At 43.2% G+C, this 25667-nt stretch overlaps 1 protein-coding gene across 2 annotated transcripts in view; it reads right to left on the bottom strand.

Moving 5' to 3' along the window:
• The window catches only part of LOC144781880 (NTPase KAP family P-loop domain-containing protein 1-like), a 311948-nt gene that overhangs the window by 9807 nt on the left and 276474 nt on the right, over positions 1-25667 (bottom strand). For both annotated transcript variants that reach the window (XM_078660931.1, XM_078660930.1), the window contains one exon: positions 5066-6867. In XM_078660931.1, the coding sequence (XP_078517057.1) occupies positions 5066-6760 (1695 nt within the window). In that variant the 5' untranslated portion in view covers positions 6761-6867. The remainder of the gene's footprint in view (positions 1-5065; positions 6868-25667) is intronic.

Here is a 25667-nt window from a genome sequence, read left to right as displayed (position 1 = left end):
TGTGGGTAGGCCCAGTCACCGCAACAGGAAACAGCCCCAAATGCAATGTAGACACACCACATTTTCACAATAAAAACTGATTTTTGTTTTGCAAAGTGCCTAGCTGTAGATTTTGAACCCTAGGTCTGGCAGCACCTAGGGAAACCAAGCAAACCTATACATTTTTGAAAACGAGACATCCAGGGGAATCCAGGATGGGGTAACTTGCCTGGCTCTCACCAGGTTCTTTTACCCAGAATCCCTTGCAAACCTCAAAATTTGTTTTAAAAAAAACACATTTTCCTCACATTTCTGTGGTGGAAAGTTCTGGAATCTGCGCGGATCCACAAAATTCCACCCATCCAGCATTACCCAAAGTCTTACAAAAAATGCAGTACCTCAGTTGTGTGGGTAGGCGTAGTGGCCGCGACAGGAAACGGCCCAGAACGCAACGTGGACACACCACATTTTCATAGTGAAAACTGAACATTTTTTTTACAAAGTGCCTAGCTTTAGATTTTGAACCCTAGCGCTGTCGGCACCCAGGGAAACCTAGCAAAACTATAACTTTTTTTAAACTAGACACCTAGGAGAATCCAGGATGGGGTGACTTGAATGGCTCTCACCTGGTTCTATTACCCAAAATCCCTTGCAAACCTCAAACTTTGTCAAAAAACATATTTTCCTCACATTTCAGTGGTGGAAAGTTCTGGAATCTGCGTGGATCCACAAAATTACACCCACCCACATTCCCCTAATTCTTCAGAGAATAATTATACCTCACTTCTGTGGGTAGGCCTAGTGGCCGTGACAGGAAATGGCCCTAAATGCAACGTGGACACACCACATTTTCACAGTGAAAACTGGCCCTTTTTTTGCAAAGTGCCTAGCTGTAGATTTTGAACCCTAGGTCTGGCGGCACCTAAGAAAACCAACCAAACCTATACATTTTATTAAACTAGACACCCAGGGAAATCCAGGATGGGGTGACTTAACTGGCTCTCACCAGGTTCTTTTACCCAGAATCCCATGCAAACCTCAACATTCTGTTGTCCTGGTGCTACTGGATTTATCGGCAGCGTTCGATACGATTTCCCACACCATCCTGATCGAACGACTGTCTGCGAGTGGAATCGGCGGAAGGGCACTGGACTGGATCAGAAGCTTTCTCTCCAATCGCACCCAATCTGTCACCATGGGCGACTTTAAATCGGAGGAAGTTAACATTTCCAAGGGGGTTCCACAGGGCTCATGTTTGAGCCCAACGTTATTTAACACCTATGTGGCCCCCTTGGCAGGTGTTACTAGAGCTTTTGGTTTTTGTCCAGTGTCCTACGCAGACGATACACAGCTGCTCTTCCCTTTTAAAACTCTTACCCCGGAAATTTTACAATCCTTTTCCGATGGGATGAAGGCAGTTGCAAGGTGGATGTCATCCAACTTTTTACAATGCAATGTTGGAAAGACAGAGGTGATGCTCTTTGGTGAAGCCAGGATTCAATGGTCCCCTGATTGGTGGCCCTCTGATCTGGGGCCGGTCCCTGTGCCAAAAACAATAGTCAAGAACTTGGGCGTCAGATTGGAACCAGAGCTAACCATGAAGCAAAATGTTAACATCACTGTAGGATCTTGCTTCCATGTGATTGGCCTTCTTCGTAAAATCTTCCCTTTCCTCCCTGACTCTCATAGGAAAACCCTTGTTCAGGCTCTAATCATCAGTCGGCTTGACTATTGTAACGGGCTCCTGGCAGGTGCAAGTGAGGAGGTTTTGGACCGTTTGCAGGTGGTGCAAAATACGGCAGCCAGGCTGGTGCTAAATGCACCCCCTAGATCTCCCTCCAGACCGTTACTTCTTAAGCTCCACTGGTTGCCAATACGTCAACGAGTGAAGTTTAAGACTTGTTGTACTATCCATAAGGGCCTCAACCAATTGGGACCTGAGTACTTGGCGAACAAATTTATTCCTTATGTTCCCATCCGTGCCCTTAGATCCAGTGACCAATTGTTACTAAATGTTCCCAAGATCACTAAAACCAGGTTGGGTGGTAGAGCCTTATCTGTCGTGGGTCCCAAATTATGGAACTCACTTCCGTTGTCATTAAGGCAATGTAATGACCACCGTCAATTTAGAAAACATTTAAAAACATTTCTGTTTGGTTCATTTTAATTGTTTCCTTGCTCACAGTATTTTAATGATCTGCTCCTTTTTTTAGTTCTGTACCGGCAGTTACAGCGCGGAGATACTCCCTTGGGAGTTTATTCAGAGCGCTATATAAGCCTATAAATAAATAAAATAAATAAATTTGTAAAAAGAACCCCCCACATTTTGTCAAAAAACAAATTTTTCTCACATTTCTGTGGTTGAAAAGTTCAGGAATGTGCGTGGATCCACAAAATTCCACCCGCCCCGCAGTCCCCAAAATCTTCTGCGAAAAATGGTACCTCACTTGTGTGAATAGGCCTAGTGCCCGGGAAAGAAAACGGCCCAAACCGCAACGTGGACACACCACATTTTTACAGTTGCATGGGTGGGTCAAGTACCCGCGCCAGCGAGGTCCCAAAACGTATTGAGGAAACTTCAAAATGACCTATCACAAAACAACCTGGTTTTGCAAGCGGGATCACCTGGGTTTTTTGGGGCTAGTAGGCTTTTGCCCCCCCCGGGGGGGCAGATTGGTGGCTACTGTCCCCATCTGCCCACCAGGGAGGGTAATTTTCGTGGGGGGTGGGGGCATTGGCATACCCGTTTTGGGCAGCCCCACCCCTAATTGTACTTGCCAAAAAATATTCCTGGTCCAGTGGGTTTTCTGCCTCCTGGGGGGGGGGGCAGAAAGACTGAATGTAGCCAATTTTTCGGGGGAAGCAGAATGCCCGCTCCTCCCTCCCTCCCTGGTGTCTAGTGGGCCGATCCCTGCTTGGAGATCGCGCTCCTGGGGTGATCACCAAGCAAGGATCCACTAGGGAGCCATCGGAAAGGGGAGATTCTCCTCTTGCCAATGATACCTCTCCCGTCTTTCTACATCCTAAGGGGGCTGAGATAGCCCCCTAAGCACATAGAAAGTGAAACTGAAATGAGCCTAAAGGCTCATTTCAGTTTCTACGAAATGACGACAGCGCGACGTGTGCACTGATCGTTTTTCCTCAGGGGTGGGGGGAGCCTTGGGAGCTGGGGAAGCTCTTCCTCAGCTCCTGAGGCTTTTGGGGAGCAAAGGAAATCCCTCTGGTGCCTACACCAGAGGGATTTCCGGTGCCATGTGCCAGGACGGCCCGGAGCCTTCCTGCGCACACGAGCACTGTGGAGCACGATGGTTCATGTCCGTCATGCTCTCACAAGGGGCTAAAGGGTATTACAAATGATCTAGGGCTATATGTACTATGTACTTCAAATGATCTAGGGCTATATGTACTATTTACTGGTCTCCAAATACTGATCACAATTTGCGACCAATATATTTGCATCCAGTAAAGAATTTTGGGAACTGACCTATGTACTAATAGGCCAGTTCTTAAAATTTGGAATCATCGGGGGCAAGAATCCAACCTCCCTCATGCACATTAATGAGGTAGGCCACAAATTCAGCAGACACCATATCTGTGACTGATTTTTAATAAAGCAAATGTTTTAGTGCAGCCTGTTTTCCTTAGAGGAAAAGGGACTGTGTAAAAAAACCAGAAAGGGATTTAAAAAAAAGTTTGTTTAAAAGCAGATAGTGGTTTCATGGACCACTGCCTCATCTTGAATTTTTTTATTTTTTTTTACAATCACCCCCTTCCCTTTTGGGAATGGGTTGCCATCTCCTTTGAGGTAGTGGTAAAATATCAATGCTTTGTGACTGGATTTTTGTCTCAACACATTGATACATTAGACACCAGTTAATTATTTGGCTGACATGCCTACAACACGCTCCTTACAGATGCTGAATGGTTATCCATTCTGAATCCACCTTTTCCAACTAATATAGGATTCATAAAAAAAAAAGCATTTTAACTATCTGAAACACTGAATCGAAGCATTTGTGACTGTTAAAATGCTTAGTATATGTGTCCCCTATTTGTTCTGATGGTATTCACTGTTACCACGTTCTAAACTTTTATTTCTTCTTAGTCTCATATATGGATGTTTAATTGATTAATTGATTAATTCAGTCTATTAAATTTAGCTGCATTTGAATCACACTATAAGCAAAGTCTGTAATGGAACTCCTCAAACACTTTAGTCTCTTCTTTCATTTTGGTTTTGACAATAGTGACTTTTTTCTTCATTTCTATAAGAAATTATATAACCTGTGTAAATTTTGGTGCGGCTCATTCTCCTCTTCAGGAGGATACATTTTCCTCCAATGCCTCGGTGGTAGTAGAAGCCAAATAGGGTGATAGTGTCTGTACAGGAGTTGTTGTGAGGAGTGCAACAGGTGTAAATTATGAAAAGGATGAAAAAGGGGCAGGGCAATATGTAAGCCCTGGAAGACCTCACCAAATAGAGCTGTAGGTGGGGATAATGGAAGCCCATACAGAATGAAAGTTCTGGAAGGTAGGATGCAGATCAGACAACGGCATATGGAATGGACTCAGTAGTTGTGAGGTTTATATCAGTGAGGGGTGATAGACAAGAGGTTAGCATACTGAGGGTCGGCAACAGGGGTTTAAGATGAGCTGAGGTCAGGTAATTTGACACTTGAGTGAGTACAGTTTCTAGAGAATACTATGCTTAAAATATGATTGCAAATCATTAAATAGCTTGTGCAGGTGGAGGTGGTATTTAAAACTACTGAATACCAGCCGTTACAGAAATTTGGAAAGGTGGGTATATTGAGAGACAGGGTGATAGGTGAGGGGGTAGGATGGGTGGACAACTGCTCAATGCTCACCCAATTTTAGGACAGGCAAAAACACTCAGAGAATTTGATGAATGCTACTTTGCAATATTTAGTGGTGGATCCTAACTACGCCTTTGCGATTTTTGCCAATACGTAATTACCAAAAATGTTTATGTCCATTCATGTCATGAAAAGATGAATTAAGTTAAGGAAATGCAACAAAAAAAAACAAGTTTAAGGGTGAGAATCTATGCTTTCATGTGACCTACCTCTTTGCACACATCGTCCACCGTCATGTTGACAATAGACAGCAGAGTGAGCCGATTTGAGTTTTTGTCTTCCACCAAACTGTGGCTTCCACGTAGTAGCTCCATCTGCCTTTTCATCGAGAAATCCAGATTGACAGTGAAGGGCAAATGAAAGTTTGCATCTTTCACTCTGAAGTTGCACTTTAGGAATTTGTGGAAGAGTTGTGGGTCACCATCCAGCTCTAGTAGTTTTTCAATCTGTTTTTTGAGAACATCAAGTTCTTCTAAGGATTTGTCAAACACATCCCACAGTAATGTGTTCTCATATGAAGTGTCTCCTCCTCCTCCTTCCTGACTGCATTCAGCAAGACATCTCTTCTGCTGCTCATCTTCGATGCATTGTAAGACCCAGCTTAAGCGACAGGGCCACTGGTTGGCCAGCACGACCCATTCTGCTACCTTATTAGGATCCACTGTATCTTTATGCACTTTCCGGACCATTAGACGAATTGTAATTGCTATTGTATTCACAATCCTTCTAATGTGAATAACATTATCTGTTATGTACTCTTTCATTGAATCATTGCAAAGGTGCTCCAAAGCCTTCCGTATGAGATTATTTGTTTTATGACATTTTTCAGGAGAGATATTTGACTGCCTCAAATATTCACAACCTGTGACAATTAAAGGTATGTCATTATTGTCTGCAATATCGCTCAGTTCAATGTGATTGCCAGACATGTAGGGAATTATAGGCTGCATTGAGGGTCCTTCAGCTTCCTTGAAATTTGGCATGAATTCGCCTTCCTCTGGGTCATTTAACAAGTCTTCCTTACACTCAATGAAACACCGAAGTATGTGACACTTGGTTTCACAGTCCATCTTGGGTACTGAGAAGGGGAGAGTAACAATTCGGTTGAGGAAGTCATAGCCATTGTTAGCCATGCCTTTCATATACTGAGAACTCTCCACACAGTCTACAACAATGCGTGGGTCAACTGCCAAAATGGAAATGAAAGGAGCATCTTGGTCTGAAAGGAGGATGTTCATGGCATTTAAAACACCAACTACTTTGTCTGGGGCACACTTGTCTAAGTTGGTGATCTCTAGTACCACTCGGATCTTTTTCCGCTGAAATATCTCCATGAGTTTAATGAAGCGAGTAATGATCATGACTTCTCTTTTGACCGAACTCATGAAGCCCAGTTGAGCACTGACATCAGACCTGTTCATCTGCCTCTCCACCTGTGCCCTCTGGTTAATTATCATGTTCTTTATTACCAATATGACTCCACGGAGAGCACCAGCTGCAGATACTCCTACCACTGCAGCCCCAACGCTTTCAAAAATGGATAGCAAATCACCTGGACCATCTCCAGTTGGAAAACCAAGCACAAGTATAAGGATGCCAACAGTGAGTCCTATCACAATCACCAGAATTGTTGCAAGCCACAGAGGAAGGAAGAGGATCTTTTTGGGTATCCATTCTTTGTTCAAGGGTGCATCAATGATTGCACACTTCCTTCCGACTACCCTGTAAATACTTACTGGTATGATCCCAAAACAGTTCTCAATGCCATCACAGAGTTTCGTAATGAGCCCAGCCCACAGCTGGTCACTGCCTGCATACTCCCATGCACTGAAGTTTATGAATACGTAATGAAAGTTCTTCCTTTCTTTCAGCCGCGCTGTCAGGACTGGTCGATAGAAAACCATGAGGAAGATGAGAGAAATTAGATTCCGACCTGAGTTATCCCGGGTCTTTTGTCCAGTCTTCTGAAATTCTTGATTTTCCTTTTTTCTTGTCTCAGCATATAAATAATCTGGAAAAAACATAAAATAGAGACCATGTATCAGAGGCATAGTCCAGGATATAAGCCAAAGAAATATGCATAGATTGCTTTGAAAAACGTTCTATCAAATCGCCATAAGCCAAAGAATTATTGTCATCTGGCATCCTCATTTGCAGCAGAGTCACTGCAAGACCCAAGGGTAGAATCATTACAGAAGCCACTCAACTGTCCTCGCAATAGCCCACAGGGAGGAAAGTCTAAACAGGTGAACAAAACAAGGTAAGAAATTAAGTTTCACCATGATCATTCCATAAAATATTTCCATCCAAAAGCGTAATAATTCCAAGTAAGAACATGTATGTTTAATTTTTATAGGGTCTGTGTGTCGAAGTAAACGTTTGGCAAAACCATCCAGAGCTACTGAACGGGGGTCGTTTGGGATTCCACTTTCTTTCCTATTGTTTTTAATGTGCCTATGAGTTCATTTACTCAGGACCTGAATATGACGGTCGCTGAGCTAGAAATCACTGTTATGCCATAGACCTATCATGGTTAGTCAAGTTAAAGTTGGAATACTTAGGGGTTATTTATGTGACAAGTTTTTTCTCTCCAAGTGTTTGAATGAACCGAGAAATTCCATCAGCAATCCTATGTGGCAACCCAGTCTTATGCTCCACAGAAATGCCCAGACATTACAAGTAAATCTAACATTGCAGATGTTTTAGGTTGTCACCTTCCATAGTCACTAGCAGTCTGACATATTTGAGATCCATATAGACAGTGAAGATAATCCCAACACACAATAACTTCAAAATCAAGACACTTTGGAAAGCCTCTTTCTCAATCATGGCTCAGAATTGCCCCTTGGACATGAAGTGAGGATTAATGAAAGTAAAAGGGTGCTCTTTTTTCATGTCACTGAGTTGAACAAGATTGGCACCAATTTCTTTGTCAGATGCATCTGACTATATTATGAAGGATGAATAACGTTGGGGCCCAGGTAGAAAAGTCCAAATTAACTGTTATGGCTATTTCTTGGATGTCAATGAAGATAGAGGTGAAACCATGGTTCCATAGTTTACAAAACTCCTATGAATAACGTGTGCCTCCCAAGAGGTATTTAATATGGAATAGAAAACATCACGGTGACATATCATTATCAAAATATTGAAGACCAAAATATTGAAAAGGTAAGCTTATATGAGTAAGTATAGGTTTACTATAATTAACTCAACATTTATGTACATTTAAATATATATATATATATATATATATATATATATATATATATATATATATATATATATATATATATATATATATATATATATATAAATATATATTTATATATATATATATATATATATATAAAATATGTGATATATAATATATGATATATATATATATATGATATATATCTACATATATATATATATATATATATATATATATATATATATATATATTTATATCCTCATGGGTACACTCGCTGATCTTTTTCCCAATTGTGTGATGCATTATTGGCGCTTTATTGACGATATTTGCATGATATGGAGGGGGTCTGTTGAATCAGCAACTGAATTTGTCAATAAGATTAATGACAACAATCTCAATCTACGTTTTACCTCCCAGATCAGCACTCACCTAATCCAATTTCTGGATGTGGAGATTTACATCGCTGAAGGTGGGTTGCACACCCGTCTACATAGGAAATCTACAGCAGGCAATGCAATTTTGCACGCTAGTATTTCCCATTCTAACCATCTGATTAGAAGCATCCCTTATGGGGAGTTCCTTAGGATGAGGAGGATTTGTAGCACGACGACTGATCTGGAGAGATGTCAGAATGAGGCTTTTGTGAGATTCTGCGCTCGAGGGTATGATACCTCTCTGTTGGTAGAGGCACGAGATAGAGCAAATCAATTTGACAGAGACGATTATCTTGCCTCAATCAATGCAGACGTCACACATAGGCCAGTAAGTATGGAGGGAGAGGCAGGGAGTAAGAACATCAGTTTGATAACGACTTTTAATGGAGAAGAGAGGAAGGTGAGAGGAATATTGAAAAAGCATTGGCAGCTTTTGAAGACTGATATCAGTTTAGCTCCCCTTATACCGGATGAGCCATCGCTGGTTTTCAGAAGAGCACCGTCCATGAGGGACGTTTTGGTCAGATCCAGCCCTGAGGTAGTAATCAAACCTCATCGGATCTCAAATAAATGTGGCTTTTTTAAGTGTATCTCATGCAGAGCGTGCAAGTTTGGTGTGAACACCAGCGAATACTACTCTGCATTTGATCCCAACCCTATTAAGATCAGGGAGCACTTCACCTGCCGTACTTATTTTGCGGTATATGTGCTCCAATGTACCTGTGGGCTCAGGTACGTTGGTAGCACAAAATTACAGGCCTATAACCGCATCCTACAACACCTACGAGCCGTCGTCAATTCAGATGCAAATTATCCTGTCGCCCGACACTTTGAATTGATCCACAACAAGAATTTAAATGACTTGAAATACTTCATTATTGATGCTGTACCCAAAAACATCAGGGGGGTAACAGGGAGAAAGCCCTAAGACAACTGGAAAGTAAATACATCTTACTTCTAGATTCCAGGATCCCAAATGGATTAAACACGGGGGAGGATCTTCATTGCTTTCTATAATTGTGTAGATCAACAGTGATATGGACACTTACCCTGTTCAATACCAATTTCCAGCTATATGGTTATGCAGGGGCTGAGGGAGTTAAGGTATAAATAAATCCAGATTGTCCGGCTAACTAAATGAGTATATATATAGGGCTCCTAGGACCCCACCTATTTGGTATTTGCACAGTTTGGGGGACTCTTCTCCTGATCAGCCTCCCCCTTAGTATGCCTAGCTTTTGGTTGGGTAGAATAGGGTAAGTGTTATAAATTTCTCTTTATCCGTAGTTTTTTGACTTATAAAAAATGGGCACTATGCCATAATGTTTTTGTTGTCTCAGACATATATTGATGTATACTAGTTTTCATTAATGATGTGTTGTCTAGAATAACACCTTCTGTATGTGGGTGGCATGTAACTCTTCATAAATAGAGGTTTTATAGAACGTGCCATCACCAATGCGCTCCCTTACATATATGAATTTAATTTCCTTGTTTTAAGGTTCACTAAATTTGCACATTTGCACAACTGAGCACCTTATATGTAAAACACTTGCACTTTCCCGGTTTGTTGAATTCATTCAGCTTTTTGACTAGCATGTTTTTCATGAATTTAAGAGAAATAGCATGCTCATTGTTTTCGAGATTGATTAGGCAGGATGGAATAGATATGTTATAATGATAATTATTATTGACGTGGGGTGAATAACTTTAAGATATATATTTTTAAACATTTGTGTAAATATATCAAATTTACCTGTTCTTTCCGAAAGTAGACTAACAATGGATGTTATGTTTAAAAGTATTTCTTTCATGTCTATGCATTGCTGACTTTTTTCAATTGGGACACACACAGTATATAAAATGCACTTATTGGTTCCTACAGTCATGTGATCAAGGCTACCGTGACGTAGCCGAAACGCGTCATGCTGGTGACAAAGGAGCAATAAACCACCTTTGAAGAAAAATTGAGCGCGGTTTTGTGGTCTGTACCTACGTTTGCAGAATCGGTGTGCAGAGCCGATTAGTAGGATTGTGGAACGGATATATATATATATATATATATATATATATATATATATATATATATATATATATATATATTACCTACTGGCGGTCGCCAGTAGGTAGTTATAGTTAGGACCTAGTTTCCATAGGAAATCCTCAACATTCTATTTGGATTAACTTTGGCCCTGGTGGATGAATCCTTGAGAATTTCTCAAAGAAGATGGCTCGGTCCGCTGCGCTCCTTCCCTAAAAGTTTGGGGGGGAATGGTGAAGTGGGGGCTGAGATAAAAGGGGGGTCCCAAAACGTGTTTTCTCCATGTTATTTTCCATAGGACGTTTAGACACGGCTACAGGTCGAACGGCTGAATGGATTTATAAGAAATTTGGCAAAACTGTAGAGTCCGGCTCGCAGATTACGCTTTTTTTGGAATGGTGTAAATCTGTTCAGTAGTTGCTGAGAAAATTAAAGTTAAAGTCAATTATATATCTATAAGCGCGCACGGGTGCGCGCACTCAAGCGGATGCGCGCGAGCGGAATTTTTTTTTTGCTGCGTGACGTCTGTTAACGTTCGATTCGAAGGAAATCAGGAAGTGTTGACCGCCATTTTGTCACTGCGAGTAAATATATTGTCATTTCAAAGCGTTGGAACATGGAAAGGGGAGAAGGTAGAGATTGTTTTGCTGCGTAGGTTCTCTCAGGGTGTGCAGTAAGGCCCTTAAATGCGAAAATATATATATATATATTTTTTTTTTAAAGTTGCGGGGTGCGCGCACTCGGGCGCGCACACGTATTTACAAGAGTGTGAAAATGGAGATAAATCAGAAGTTTGAGTGCTTTGATATAAGGTGGCTCTGAAAAGAGCCCTTGTGTTAATTGAGTTTTTTCTGCATTTATAAGTAAGTACCGATGCAGAGTCTGATGTTGCAGAGGAAGATTCTGTTTCCCTCATCCGTGAAATGAACACAATCTGTCCTATAGATGTCTTGCATGTGGTAAAGCAATTTGTTGTGGTAAATAGAACCCATGCTATAATCTCTGAGGAAAGCAGAAACAGATTTATTAACATGTCTCCTTGCTTTCTCAATTTGTGCACAATGTTGATTGGAACAATTCCATTTCTGTCTTTGGCATATATTGGAATATACCAAGGCAGTTCGAGGAAAAAGTGTCATCAATTGTCGAAAGGTGTCTTTTAGAAGCATTTCCAGACCTACCCCAGTCAATGTGCCTAGATCGTTCCCACCACAGTGCACAATTATAAGGTCTGGTTCTGGGAGATGCATAAAAGTTTTCACCAATGGTATTAATTGGTGACATCTTAATCCTCTTTGCCCAATCCACGTTATCTGCACATTTGGTAAATCAAGGTTGGAAATTCGTCTGCTTGCTGCATATTTTCCACTCCAGTGAATATAGCTGTGTCCTAAAAGCCAAACCTTCATTTTCAAGGCAGATGCACTCGTACTCCAATGGGTTCTGGAAGTGGAATGGCAGTTAGAAGCTGAAAGTCAGGATAAAAAAATGGATGAAGCTTGGTGTGGTTGAAAAACAAAAAATTATTGGTTGATTCTAATACGTGAAGATTGAAGACTACGTTGCATGTTAATGTTATGTAAAAGAAAAAGTAGTATTGGGTGTGAAAAAAATGACATGTAACAGAGCTGTGGATAGGCAGGTGTTTCTGGAGGGAAAACCGTGTTGTTAGTTTGCTGTAGAACGTTGAGATATGAACTTTTGACCTGTGCCTTCAGCCAGATGCAGAATGAGGTGTTACCATGGAAACATCCAGAGATGGCAGTGGGTGATGGGTGACTTTTATGTGACATTGAAAATATTGTGAGGGACAACCAACTGAAATGTAAATTTGAATACAAAATTTTGCGGGAGGAAATATGATTGGCTGAAGAGACATATATGAGTCTGTATTGACTGGATATCTGTGCCATTGAATTTTGGTTGCAGTGATAGCAGCATAATTGAGACTTCCGTCAAACGAATATCTATTTTGTGACTGTCACTGTTGTACATCGTACAAAGCATTGGTAAAGGTAAGTCTGTAACTGTTTGTTTTGTCATGTACCGTAAAATATGGTTTACTCACAAACAATGATTGATTTTCCTCATAGTTTGAAACTAAACTCATTTTTGGCTGTCATAATGTGTTGTATTTCTAAAACTATTTTTAATTTAAATGTGAAATATGAGAGGCGCTAGGGGGCGCACAGCGGAATGGCTGCCTGAACCGCAGCTCCGCCGGGCGATCATCATCTAGGAGGTCGATTACTGCCCTCACCCCACTAATCCGCTCGCCGAGAACATCGCTAATCGTGGGAAGATGAGGTGCGTCGGCGGCGGGGGGTTGCTTCAACCAACACTCCGGTAAAGACAACTTTTGACCGTATTTGCTGGGAAGTGCGCTGGCTTGCCTGACAATATGGCCGCCATCAGGCTGCGGATCCCCGACATGCGAAGCAACCAGGCTTCAACTCGCCCTCCTGTACTAACTTAGGCAAGCGGAGGTGAGGATTGGCGTTCAGGGACCGTGCGCATGTATGGCTTTGCCCTTCACCTCAGTTCACGACTACGGGACTTTGTAGACGCCCAGACACGAATGCCCGACAATATGGCGGCGGGAGTCTCCAGAGCGCCGAGCTAGCTGCCTTCGCGCCAAAACGCGCTGTCACTGCTGCGCGGGTCTGAGAGCACGGGGGGATCGCCGGCGCACGGCGGATCGCTGTACACTCTCGGGTGCGGGCTGTCCTGGCCAGAGTTGCTGTCATCACCCGCACTGCTGCTTGGGCGCGAGCCCAACCTGCCAGGCTACGCGACCCAGCGACGGTGAGCCACGCGCGGTGGGAGTCGATCCCGCGTCTTGCTGCCTGTTGCGGGGCACAGGATAGGGGGGCAGACGGTCGTTGACTGCGCCACGACGCACAGAGGAGAGATTGCGCAGGCCGCGTCCCCCCCTCAAGAACTGTGCTGTCTGATGAGGTGAGCTCAGGCGCAAGGACAGTATCACGCAAGATTGCTACCTATCTGCACCGAGGCATCACGGCGGCAGCGGCAAGAACCACGAGGGCATCTGGGGCCATACTCAGGAAGGTGACTTCCCCCTTCACCAACATGGGGAAACCTGATAAACAACAGCCAAAGATCTCCTTCGACACCAAAAAGGCGACGAGACTAGTGGACGAGGCGGTGGAAGATGGCGGTGCGGCCGACCCACCACACAGTACCAACATGGAGAAGATACTGCTGGCGATCCAGTCGAATCTGCAAGATATCAACGGTAAGCTTGATAACCTCACATGCAGAATGGATAGTATGACCGTCCGTCAGGAGAAACATGGAGAACGTCTGGATGAGGCGGAGACCAGGATTTCCGCAGTTGAGGATGAAGCGAGGACCTCCACCACAAAATGCACGGGAATGAAACGTCTCTTGGAGGTGATCAAAGCGAAGGAGGAGGATTTGGAGGCGCGTTCGAGGCGCAATAACGTCAGAATAGCGGAGACGACCAACACGGGGAGGATGGAGCAATTTGTCGAAAACCTGTGCAAAGATCTCTTTGGAGCGGAGGCCCTATCATCGGTCTTTATAGTGGAGCGTGCCCATAGATCGCTAGTCCCCAAGCCGCCACCTGGAGCCACACCTAGACCTATTGTGGCGAGAATTCTCAACTATCGAGACAGAGACACGATCCTCCGGCTTGCGCGGGAAAAGGGCAAAATCACCCATCAAGGCAACTCCCTGGAGTTTTACCCAGATCACACGGTTGCAGTTCAACAGGCACGAAAGGAATACTCCTCCGTGAAGGCCAAGTTGCGTGATTTGAACATTTTCTACTCCATGTTATATCCAGCGCGGCTTCGAGTGATGTGGAAGGGGAAAGCAATCGTGCTGACAACACCAAGGGCAGCCCAGGACTTTATTAAAAGAGCACAGCGTGAGTCGAGAGAGGACTCGCAACATGACCAGCACGGAGATTCGGAATAATGCCGTTGAAGCTGTCTCTCATCATACAGTGGTGAGTTTTGTTGTACTGTTTCACGACATGAATGGCCACGTGACCACTTCTGGCTGTATTGGACGGCTCCGTCCAGGGTCATCCTCCTAGGGAAGGTCAATGTCGCTCTACGACACTCGCAATATATCGCTGGGGCTGTCCTCCAATGACACGATGGGGGCTACAGTACAACTCTGTTTTTTCTTTTTTCCTCTTGATTTTTGCTTTTCCCTGTAGCTGGCCCATGCTCAATTATCCACCCCACGGTGCATTTGTTCACGAGGCCGAAACGGGCTGCTGCAGTGGCGGATACCTGATGCGGCTGACGGGCTCCCACCCCTTGCATTAGAGATGACTTCTTTCACTTGGAGTCACAAGGCCGCGAGTAACGTGCGAGACTCTCACATGTGGTGATACACTGACTTGTGGTACAGACTCCAGCTGTTGGCAGCCCATTTGCATGTACGTTGGCTGAGATGCCCACTGACTGCGCCGCACTTCATGCAGGAGGCGTAGGATACAAGGGGCAGGTTGGCATTGTTGGCGGCTACGGACATCGGGGGGTGTCGGATGGTCGCAGTGATGCCCTTATGGCACAGACACCACTTGTGAAATATTGCCGAGGTACTGGAGTGGTGAAAGGTGGGGGCGGGCAGTTGATCACTTGTATTATGCATATGTACAGTTGCTTACAGTATCGCCGGAACCCGACCATCGGGTGTAGAGTTGTGCTCCTAGCAGTCCTCCGTAAGGGTATTACCCACTAAGTGTTCTCAGTATGGGCACTGTGTTGATGGTTATATGTTTGTGGGAATTGTGCTCTGAAGGGATATGGCTTTGGCTGGTTGGGGTTGCTGGAGTGGGTGGGATTAGGGGTGGGGGAATGTTTGCAAGTTTACAAAGACCGACAACTTTGCATATGTATTGCTTATTAGGTTCCATACCGTGCTGTGCTGTCATAGAGGGGATAGTTCTCTGCACTGAGGGCACCTCATGAAGGATTGGTATGTACAGGGATGGTGTTTATTGAATTTGCAGATGTCAATGGGTTCTGGGGAGGAGGGTAGATTATGCTTGAACGTTCCTACGTGGAACATCAGGGGGTTCTCTAAACCTCAAAAGGTCAGGCAGGTTTTTGCTAGTCTAAACAGATGGAACATAGATGTAGCGTTCATACAGGAAACGCACCTCGCACCGCACACACATGCACATTTGGGTGAGAGGTGGGCTGAATCAGTATATAGGGCCTCTTATTCTTCCTACTCCCGCGGGGTGATTATTTTGATTAAGAAAGGGGTCAACTTTGAGGAACGACACGTTATGTATGATCCAGCTGGCAGATATGTGTTGGTGACAGGGACACTGAGGGGCCAAAGAGTGACACTCTTGAATGTCTATGGACCAAACACTGATGCTCCTGAATTTTTCCGGGAAATATGGGGACACTTACAAACACATGCTAGCGCACACATACTCTGCAGCGGGGACTCGAACGTCACATTGCAGGATGGGCTGGACCGCTCCTCCCAATCGCTAGAACAACACAAGCAATCGCAACAAATGGTGGGACACATGATGAATGATCTGGCCTTAGCGGATCTCTGGAGGTTGCAACACACGGATATGCCAGGCGCTACGCACATCACAACGTCTCACAATAGTTGGTCCAGGCTAGATTACTGGCTAGGCTCTAGGGACATGGCGCTGTGGGCTCGTAAGTTACAGGTGCTGCCCCGCACGCTATCGGACCACAACCCTGTTCTGCTGCGTGTAGAGTTGCCCCGTTACACACCCCCCCCCTTCCAGTGGCGATTCAATGCCCGTGCCCTCTCGGACACAGTCTATGTTGACACAATAACGAAGGCTATCAAAGACTACTTTGCTAATAATGCGCAAACAACGGATGACCCGTGCCTTCTCTGGGAGGCATTCAAAGCTACGATCAGGGGAGTCTGCTTAAGCACCACCGTAGGGATACTCAGGGACATCAGGGGCCAAATTCGTCGCTGTGAGAAGCAAATGAGGGACTTGGAAGTGTTGTATGAGACAACGCAGGATGTTTCACATTTACAAGGCTTGCTTGCATTGAATACGGAGCATGCGGACTTTTTGGAGTCCGAAATAAAGTACTTAGATCGCCCGCAAGTGGCTAGAGCATTCGGGGAGGGGGGCAGGCCAGGGGGTGTGCTGGCGCGTAAAATTTGTGAGGGACGAGGACAAAAAGCGATACTCAGGGTAAACTCTAAGGAGGGTGTACCGCAAACGCATTCTGAAGACATCTTGAAATGTTTTGTTGACACCTTTGGCACGCTATACCAGTCGCAACCCATGGCCCCAACGGAGGACACGTATGATTATTTGCGCGATGTGGCGATTGGCTGGCTATCGGATGCACACAGGGAGTACTTGGCTAGGCCCATCAAAGTTGAGGAAGTGACAGAAGTGATCACTTCGCTTCCAAATGGCAAGTCGCCCGGCCCTGACGGGTACACCTCTGAATTCTACAAGCAATTTGTGGATATTATCGCTCCCTATTTAGTGGACATGTATGGCGCTGCCTTCGAGAAATCGTTACTCCCCCCGACTCTGCGAGAAGCCATGATCATTGCTCTTCCAAAGCCGTCCAAAGATCCGGAGGAATGCGATTCCTACAGACCGCTATCCCTGATTAACGTGGACTCAAAAATCCTCGCAAAACTGATAGCGGGCCGCCTGTCCCCCTTGATGACCCGCCTGGTACTACCAGATCAATCGGGATTTGTACCCACCAGATCCACATCACACAACACTAGATCGTTGTTTGCTCTTTCACATTACCTCCAACCATCGGTTAAAGCTGCGGCTATCATGCTCGACGCCGCGAAAGCGTTCGATTCCATTGAATGGCGGTATATGATCATTGTCCTGAACCGGATGGGGTTCCCTAAACGGTTTGTACAGTGGGTCACCTTGCTCTACACAGAACCACGCGCTAGGGTTCGGATCAACGGCTACATCTCACACCCGTTTGACATTGAGCGTGGCACTAGACAAGGCTGCCCACTATCCCCTTTGTTATTTGCGCTGGCGCTGGAGCCCCTTGCGTGCATAATTCGCCAGAACTACAAAGAGTCGGAGTTGCAATTTGCAGCCAGGCCACTTCACATATCACTCTACGCGGACGACATGCTATTATACGTCCGTGACCCTGAAATCCATCTGAACCCGCTGCTCAGAGAATACATCCGCTTCGGCGGACATTCAGGGCTGGCGATTAACTGGTCCAAATCCTCCATAATACCTCTGACGGACTCCACTTTACCCTTCGACGTGGATTTTACATTGGACTGGCAGAGGGAACCGATTCGATACTTAAGGGTCATGTTCCACAGAGATCCGGAAGAAGTCCTGCGGGCAAACTATGGGGTGGTACTCGCTAAGCTTGAAGATAAGATCCAACGTTGGATTCGATTACCACTCTCATTAGCCGACAGAATCGCAATCGTCAAGATGCACGTATTGCCCAAGCTATTATACCTGTTTAACAACGTCCCAATCACGCCGACGCGTGAGATCTTCCGCCGCATAAAATCCATGGTGCGGACTTTGATTTGGGCGGGCAAACAGGCTCGGATTGATCTGCAGACTCTAACGCTCCCGTTCGCGAGAGGCGGCTTCAGTGTGCCTGATTTTCTCCTCTATTACCTTTGCGCGCAGGCGCAGTATGCGGCGTATTGGTACCACAAGGTCCCATATCTTGCACATACGGCCGTCGAGGAAGGTGATGCTCATCCCATCCCCCTATCTGCGATCATATCACACTCGAGGCCACCGCTGCATGCTATGGACATCAACACGGTGGACACCACGGTAAGAGCGTGGCACAGGCTTGGACAGCTGGCCCACAAGACACCGCTATATGCTCCAGACATGCCTTTACAGCATCACCAGGCGCTGTCAGTCACTGGTGAAAAGGTCGGAATGTCCTTGTTGAGTAGAGCAGGCATTGACAAGCTAGGAGATGTGTTTCAAGCCGGAACATTCGTAGGCCTAGACCAATTGAATTATATCCAAAACCAGACTCCCATGTTCCACTTCACGTACTATAGACTAACTAGAGCGTTGAGGGAACATTACCCAACATTTCCAACAGAACCAGATTGTCTTACACCACTACAACTCCTAATTACTACTACTGATCTTTCCCATCTAGTGTCTAGATTATACTCAGCTGCACAATCGGAACTGGCGGGACACACTCAGAAAGCTAAGGGGCGGTGGGATGCACTATTAGAAAATCCACTAACAGATGAGGAATGGAATAACACTTGCGCATTAACACAGATTTTGACGCCTAACGGCAATTTAAGAATAATACATTTTAAATTTATACACCAGATCTACTACACACCGACCAAGCTGCGGAGGTTTGGCCTACAGGAGGAAGACAGATGCAAGAGGTGCAATAGGGAGGGGGTGGATTTTGCACATCTGGCCTGGGACTGCGAAAAGGTGGCGGGGTATTGGGGGGAGGTGACTACAGCACTTGCTGGCATGTTAGAGGAAGAGGTACAATGCACACCCAAGATCTGTTTACTGGGAATAGTTCCTCAATTCCGAGCTTTGAAGCGCAGGTTTTGTGCACTTGCTTTATTGATGGCGAAGAGACAGGTGGCGCAATGTTGGCATAGCCGGAAGGTACCGACGAAGAAAACATGGCTGCATGATATGTCCATCTGCCGGGACAGACTACAAACATATGAGGAACAATTGCCGGTGAGATCCAGACCAAAGGATATGTGGTGTTTTTTGACAAACGACCTTACGTCACTGCAGGACAGTGAGGAGGATTAGTTATCCTTATGTTTCACCTCATGGGTGGGTTGATTAAGTCACGGGTACAGATTGGACAAAGGTGCACATAGGGTGGGCACTGTAGCTATGGTTGAATGAGAATCTAGGTCGTATGAAAGGATACTGTCAGGTCTTAAGTTGGGGTATGTTGTTTTTCTATATAAAAGGTTAAAATGTAAGACTCACGACACTTATCAGACATGAGCCCTATATAAGGTGTTGAGGGTAGTAGTACCTACAGATTACACGCTCAGCTTCATACAACGATTGATTACTACTCACTGATTGCATTGTGATAGGGAGCCGGCCTCAGGGTTGTAGGCTCATGCTGTGTACTCTGCTTTGTATCAATAAAGGTCTTACAAAAAAAAAAAAGTGAAATATGAAGTTTAAAATATGTTTAATATAAAGATTAATTATTTGTGTGATTTTGAAGCCTTTATATATAATGAGAAAAGTTGTTTATGAAGTGAAAAAATGATATTAGCAGAGAGACAGATAATGCAGATAGAGAGAGAAATGGTAAATTACATGTGATACCGTCGTGAAAAAATGTTAATGGTTAATGAATTCGTAAACTTTCTGTCACACGACAAAATTAGAGTGCGGTTTCTGGACGCGGCCTGCATTGGTGGGTGTAGGGTGAGAGGGGCAGGTGGTTGAGTGAAATAAAATGAAAAGTTGGTATATTACATGTGATACCGTGTTGAAAAAGTGGTAATGTTTATGAATTCTTAAAGTTTGTGTCAGACGACAAAATTATAGTGCGGTTTGTGGCCGTGGCCTGCGATGGTGGGCGTAGGGTGAGAAGGGCAGGTGGTCGAGTAAAATAAAATGAAAAGTTGGTACATTACATGTGATATCGTCTTGAAAAAGTGGTAATGCTTAATGAATTCTTAAACTTTCTGACAGACGACAAAATTACATTGTAGTTTGTGGCCGCGGCTTCCACTGCTGGGGTGAGAGGGGGAGGTGGTCGAGTAAAATAAAATGAAAAGTTCTGACCATGAGGTTGTACACAGATTTGTGCAGTAAATTTGTTCGTAAATTGAGGTACCAAACGGAGTATAAAAATATCTCTCTCACTCCTGCTGTTTGACTGCATCTTCATCTCCCTTCTGTTTTCCGTCTCCGTTGCCCTGTGTTATCTTATTGTGTGTGTGTCTGTCTGTGTCTGCCTTCAGTCCGGGTTGAGGAGCTTTGCTGTGGAGGCACACACAGATAGTCTCATCAAAGTAGTTGGAACGTTTTGAAAAAACTATTTATATAATTGAAATGCTTTTTTGAAGCGCTAGTGAATGTTTTCTTTCACAATTACCGCTCGGTTGTTTCCATAGAGCAGAGGGTATGTTGTATTTCACTACTTAGTGCCTCTGCATCTGCACTCTGTTCTCTGGTGGCTGGCGGAGAAGTGTTTGTTATTGTGGAGATTAAAGCGTGATAAGGAGTGAAATACGACATAGCGTCTGGTCTGTAGAAGCGTGGGAGCAGTGATTAACACTGAGAGAAGCGGAACTGCGGTAGTGCTTGGTAAGAGTAATAAATTATTTTTTTACAGAGGTACAACTGTCTGCATGGTGCGCGACCTACTAAGAAAGGGTTCACGGGCTGTTATAGGCCTGTGGGTTCTAGTATGAGTAAATCAGGTCGACAAAAGAAAATATTAAGTTAGTACAGCTGAAGTTACGTGGAACACATGAATACTGTTTCAATATACAATCATTTTAGTTGAGATTATGGATTAAAAGAGAGAACGTGTATATTTGAAATGTTTATTCAGAAATGCACTGTTTTCAAGGCAAGTTTCTTATCGAATACGAGTACAGACATTGCAAAAAACAAAGTAATCGGTATAGCCACTAGTACATAAAATACAAACGGTATAGTTGATGAAAAATGAATATGGTTTAGCAAAATTAATTATACACTCTTATGAGGAAGTATATTGGGGCAGATTTATGAAGGCCTTGCGCCGCCGGTGCGTCACTTTTAACATGGGAAAAAGTGACACACCGGCGGCGCAAGGCCATCATAAATAAGGCTCATTATATGTTAATAAATGGAAGAAGGTCTCTGGCCTTTCAGTTTAGGAACGATACATGAAAATGCTAGTGGTTAGACAATATGTCTTTATCAATGAGCTCTCTGCATGCGAAGCACTATCACGTTTCTGTTATGCTAGTGTGTAAGGGAAAAAAAACGCGCCAAAACCGACAAAATGGCGAGAGGTGCATGTATGTAATGTGTTGGATCGTTCGCAAATCAGTGTTGAGAAGAACTACTGTATTGAGATATCTTTTGAAGGTTGCAGTATTGCATTTGAAGTACAGTACGAAAAACAATGGAAATATTATTGAAAGAACATATTTTTCTCTTATGTATTAAAAAATATTTTAGTTTATGGAAAATTAAAGGAGCAGAGGTGTGTGAGGCGGAAATAAGCAGTTCAAATGCGAAATGGCGTTTACAGTTATAAAAAACTCATTCTATAATTACACATTAATTAGGGCACATGTAGCATATATTACCGAGTTTTGCTTCGAGTACGTTTGAAAGAACATAAGATAAGATATACAATAGAATTGTTGAGATTAGACTTTAATAAAAAATAAAGTTCAAAATCGAGCAGCTGAAGAAAAAAAATTTAGTCCACAGAAAAGATCAAAATGTAACCAGCAGGAAATCATAATGTCCACTGTTAGTAAAGCCAATAGGTCTGTTCATGTTAAGAAAATATCCAAGAAAACGTGAAAAAGATAGGGAGGCAAAACGAAATGTGGACGTCAATGGCTTGTATAACAGTCATCCAAGTATTGTATAGGCGAAGTAGGCAGCAACTGCTTCTAACTGGAAGTCACTGTTATGATCCGAAAACATGTCAGCCATCCAATTGAAAAGAGGAAAGCAGCATTCATGATCTGTTATTATCGGAGCCTCTAGTACCATCAGAGGACAGCTCGGTGGGTTTTCAATGTAGCTGTCTGTCAGGAAATCTTGCGCCGCTGCGAATATATTCCGATGACCTAGAACTCCTTGTATCGCTGCAAAGGCCATAATCCCTCCGTTGCAACATAGCTGTTCATGATCAATTAACGGATTCATGAGATGATTGTAATTCACTTCAGGAGGTACCAAGTTGCAGAGACATAAGTCCAGGGCCCACATGAAATCACAGCTCAGGCAATGAAATACAGGCTGTACACAGGTGAAATAGGAATATCGAAATGATAATCGATATGAAGTATTCAGAGTCGAGAGTGCTAAGATGCCGTAGTAGTCAAGCATCTTCTGGCGAAATAGTTCTAAGTGTTCCGGCTTGTTTGCGAAGACAGGAGGGACATCCATTTTGAAATAAACGAGATGGGAACACAAACGTCGCAGCACTGGCAGTTCAACAGGAAGTCCACAGAAATAGGTCGCAGAGCATGGAGTGAAGAGTAGCAGAATGACTTGATATAATTTTTGGCAGTCCGGTCACTAAACCATTGCTTAGTAGTTATAAAAAAAATAGCCTGTCTTGAAGTGGAGGATGCGTTTAAAATTAAGGGAGTCACCTCAGTAAATTGTAAAGGAAGGCCACTCTTTTATAAGGAATGGTGTTGTCTGTGAATATTAGCTAAGTGAAAGATATGTTCGCGAACAGATGCTACGCTAACTTCTTTTTGTGACAATAAGGCTGTTGTTAATGTCTTGTGATTCAAGGCCGGAATTCGCTGCCAGATGAAAACATCAAGGTTCACATGCGTGGGGTAGATAAACTACATTCTTAAAGGGAAGCAAATGCAGAGTGATTTTTACCGCGTAAGCTTTGTCGTTTAAAAAGTCATAGTAATTTTCATTATATGTAAAAAATAATATCACTGATGAAGAATGAAAAAAAATCGTTATAATAATAGGCACTGGTGTATTTTTGGAAAGATATGCAACATTACAGGGATTCCACTTAAATAAGTCATGTAATTAAAAGTGCCTGCATGTGGACGACTAAATACATGTTTAGGCGTTTAATATGCAGCTTTGAAAAAAAACGTGTGTATGGTTTAAAAATGAAATGTAAAGGTTTAAAGCAGGAGTTTCAATAGCGGTCGTGGAGGGCCAGATGTATGGTAGATTAAAAAAATTACTACATGTTTTTCAATTGAGTTATCTAAAAAATATGTTTCATTATCTACTGTGTAGTTTTTCAGCATGTTGCTTATTGTTTGAGTTTTACTATTGCTGTGTCTTATACATTTTCAAGGGGCGGATCTAGGGTCATGGTGGCCGTGGGCAGGGAGCGTAGGTAGGGGGCCCTGTAACAGGGGGTCCAGGCGGGGCGGAGTGCGGAGCCCAGTGAAGAGGGGGGGGGGGGTCAGGGTGTTTGAAAGTGGAACAGAGCCAGAGGACGCGTAATTCTTGGCATGGTCCATCACAGAAACATGTATCTATTGTCAGAGAATTATTATATTAAGGATATATATTGGCATGGTGGCCCCTGGGGTTTGGTGATCCAGTGCAGGTGTACAGCTTGCATATGCCTAAGGCCAGCTCTGCATTTTCTGTGTATGCAGTTGTTGTCCGTTACATGGGTTTTTACAAAACGTGTGTGTGGTGAAAATGAAATGTAAAGGTTTAAAGCAGGAGTTTCCAAAGCGGTCCTGGAGGGCCAGATGCATGGCAGATTAAAAAAATTACTACATGTTTTTCAATGGGGTTATCTTAAACATATGTTTCTTTATCTACTGTGCAGTTTTTCTGCATGTTGCCTATTCTTTGATTTTTACTGTTGTTGTGTCTTATACATTTTCCAGGGGCGGGTATAGGGTCATGGCAGCCCTGGGCAGGGAGCGTAGGTAGGGGGCTCTGTAACAGGGGGTTTGGGCGGGGCGGAGCGTGCAGCCCACTGAATAGGGGGGGGTGGATCAAGGTGTTTGGAAGTGGAACAGAGCCAGAGCACGCCAAATTCCTGCCATGGGCCGCTACGCAAATATGTATGCATCCTTAGAGGATTATTATATTAAGGATATATATTAATATGGTGGCTCCTGGGGTTTGGTGGTCCTGTGCAGGTGTACTGCTTGCATATGCCCAAGGTTGGCCCTGTATTTTCTGTCTATGCACTTGTTGTCCGTCACATGGGCTTTTAGTTATGAAGGCCTTGTGTCGCTGGTGCATCAGTTTTAACATGGGAAAAAGTGACATATCTGTTGTGCAATGGTTTCATAAATGAGACATTTTGTATCTTATTGTAATGATAGAGAATCTTGGGGAATTTATCTGTTATGCTTGTTCTTTGCTATAATGGCTCTATGTTGTGTAAGAAATAAGTCTGTAATAAGTTAATTCAATTTTATTATTTTCTTTTTTATAGTGTTTGGTGGTGAAAAGCAACAACCTGCCTTCTGAATTACACAATTTGAGGAATTATATTCTTTTTTTCAGGTGAGTTGGTATTTTTGCATAGGCAATTTTTTTGGGTGCACATGAAAATAATGAAGAAGATTTTTTTAAATGTTTGTAAAATTTCATTTTGAAATATGATTTTATTTTGAATTATTCACATGGGTTGTATCTGCTTATACTAGATATGTATTTTGAGATATTCTCCACTGACAGTTGAAATTATCTTTTAATGGGCTTGGTGCATGTGTTGTTTTTGATGGAGTTCAGATTTATGGATCATTGGGGTATAATTCTTTCATGTTTCCATTACTTAAATCTTGTGAAGTGCTCATGATTTTTGAAATCTTGTTGCATTATGTTTGGCAGTCTTTCTCCTTTATTTACAGAGAGGTATTATGATATGGTTCTAGGTGTGATGGGTATCTTTCCTGCATATCTGTGATTATACTATGTATAGGTATTGTTTTACATATTCATGCAGAGGTTTATTATGAGGTTGTTCTTCATGCTTAGTATGACATTTTGTATATGCTATGACATTTACATGGTGAGTATGCTGTTGAAACATAAAAGGAACTGTCTCTGTGGAAAGTAGTAATCTGTTAAGTGAATGCTATGGTTTGTATAGTGTGAGCCTTCTCTTCAGAGTGCATATAGTTTACATAGCTCTTTGTACTGGTGAACTGAAAAAATGGGTCTCTAAAAATTAATTCTACAGTTAATCAATATTTGTGATATCTAGAAAATCTAAAAAGAAATTTTACCGTAAAATGTCTTTTAAGAACAGTAATTATTTAATGGAAAAAAAAGATCAGTGTTAATGTTTAGGGTTATATTGCCAATTTCTTTTCAAAACAAGCGGAACGTGGTATCTTAATATATATACAGTTAATAAGTTAGAAATTATAAAAATATATGGAGTTTAAAAATTAGTAAAGGTACTTTTAAGGTA

The sequence above is a fragment of the Lissotriton helveticus genome, chromosome 9 (genome assembly GCF_964261635.1).
Source record: "Lissotriton helveticus chromosome 9, aLisHel1.1, whole genome shotgun sequence".
In the NCBI taxonomy this organism is placed as follows: domain Eukaryota; kingdom Metazoa; phylum Chordata; class Amphibia; order Caudata; family Salamandridae; genus Lissotriton; species Lissotriton helveticus.
This window is presented reverse-complemented; position numbering and strand designations above follow the sequence as displayed.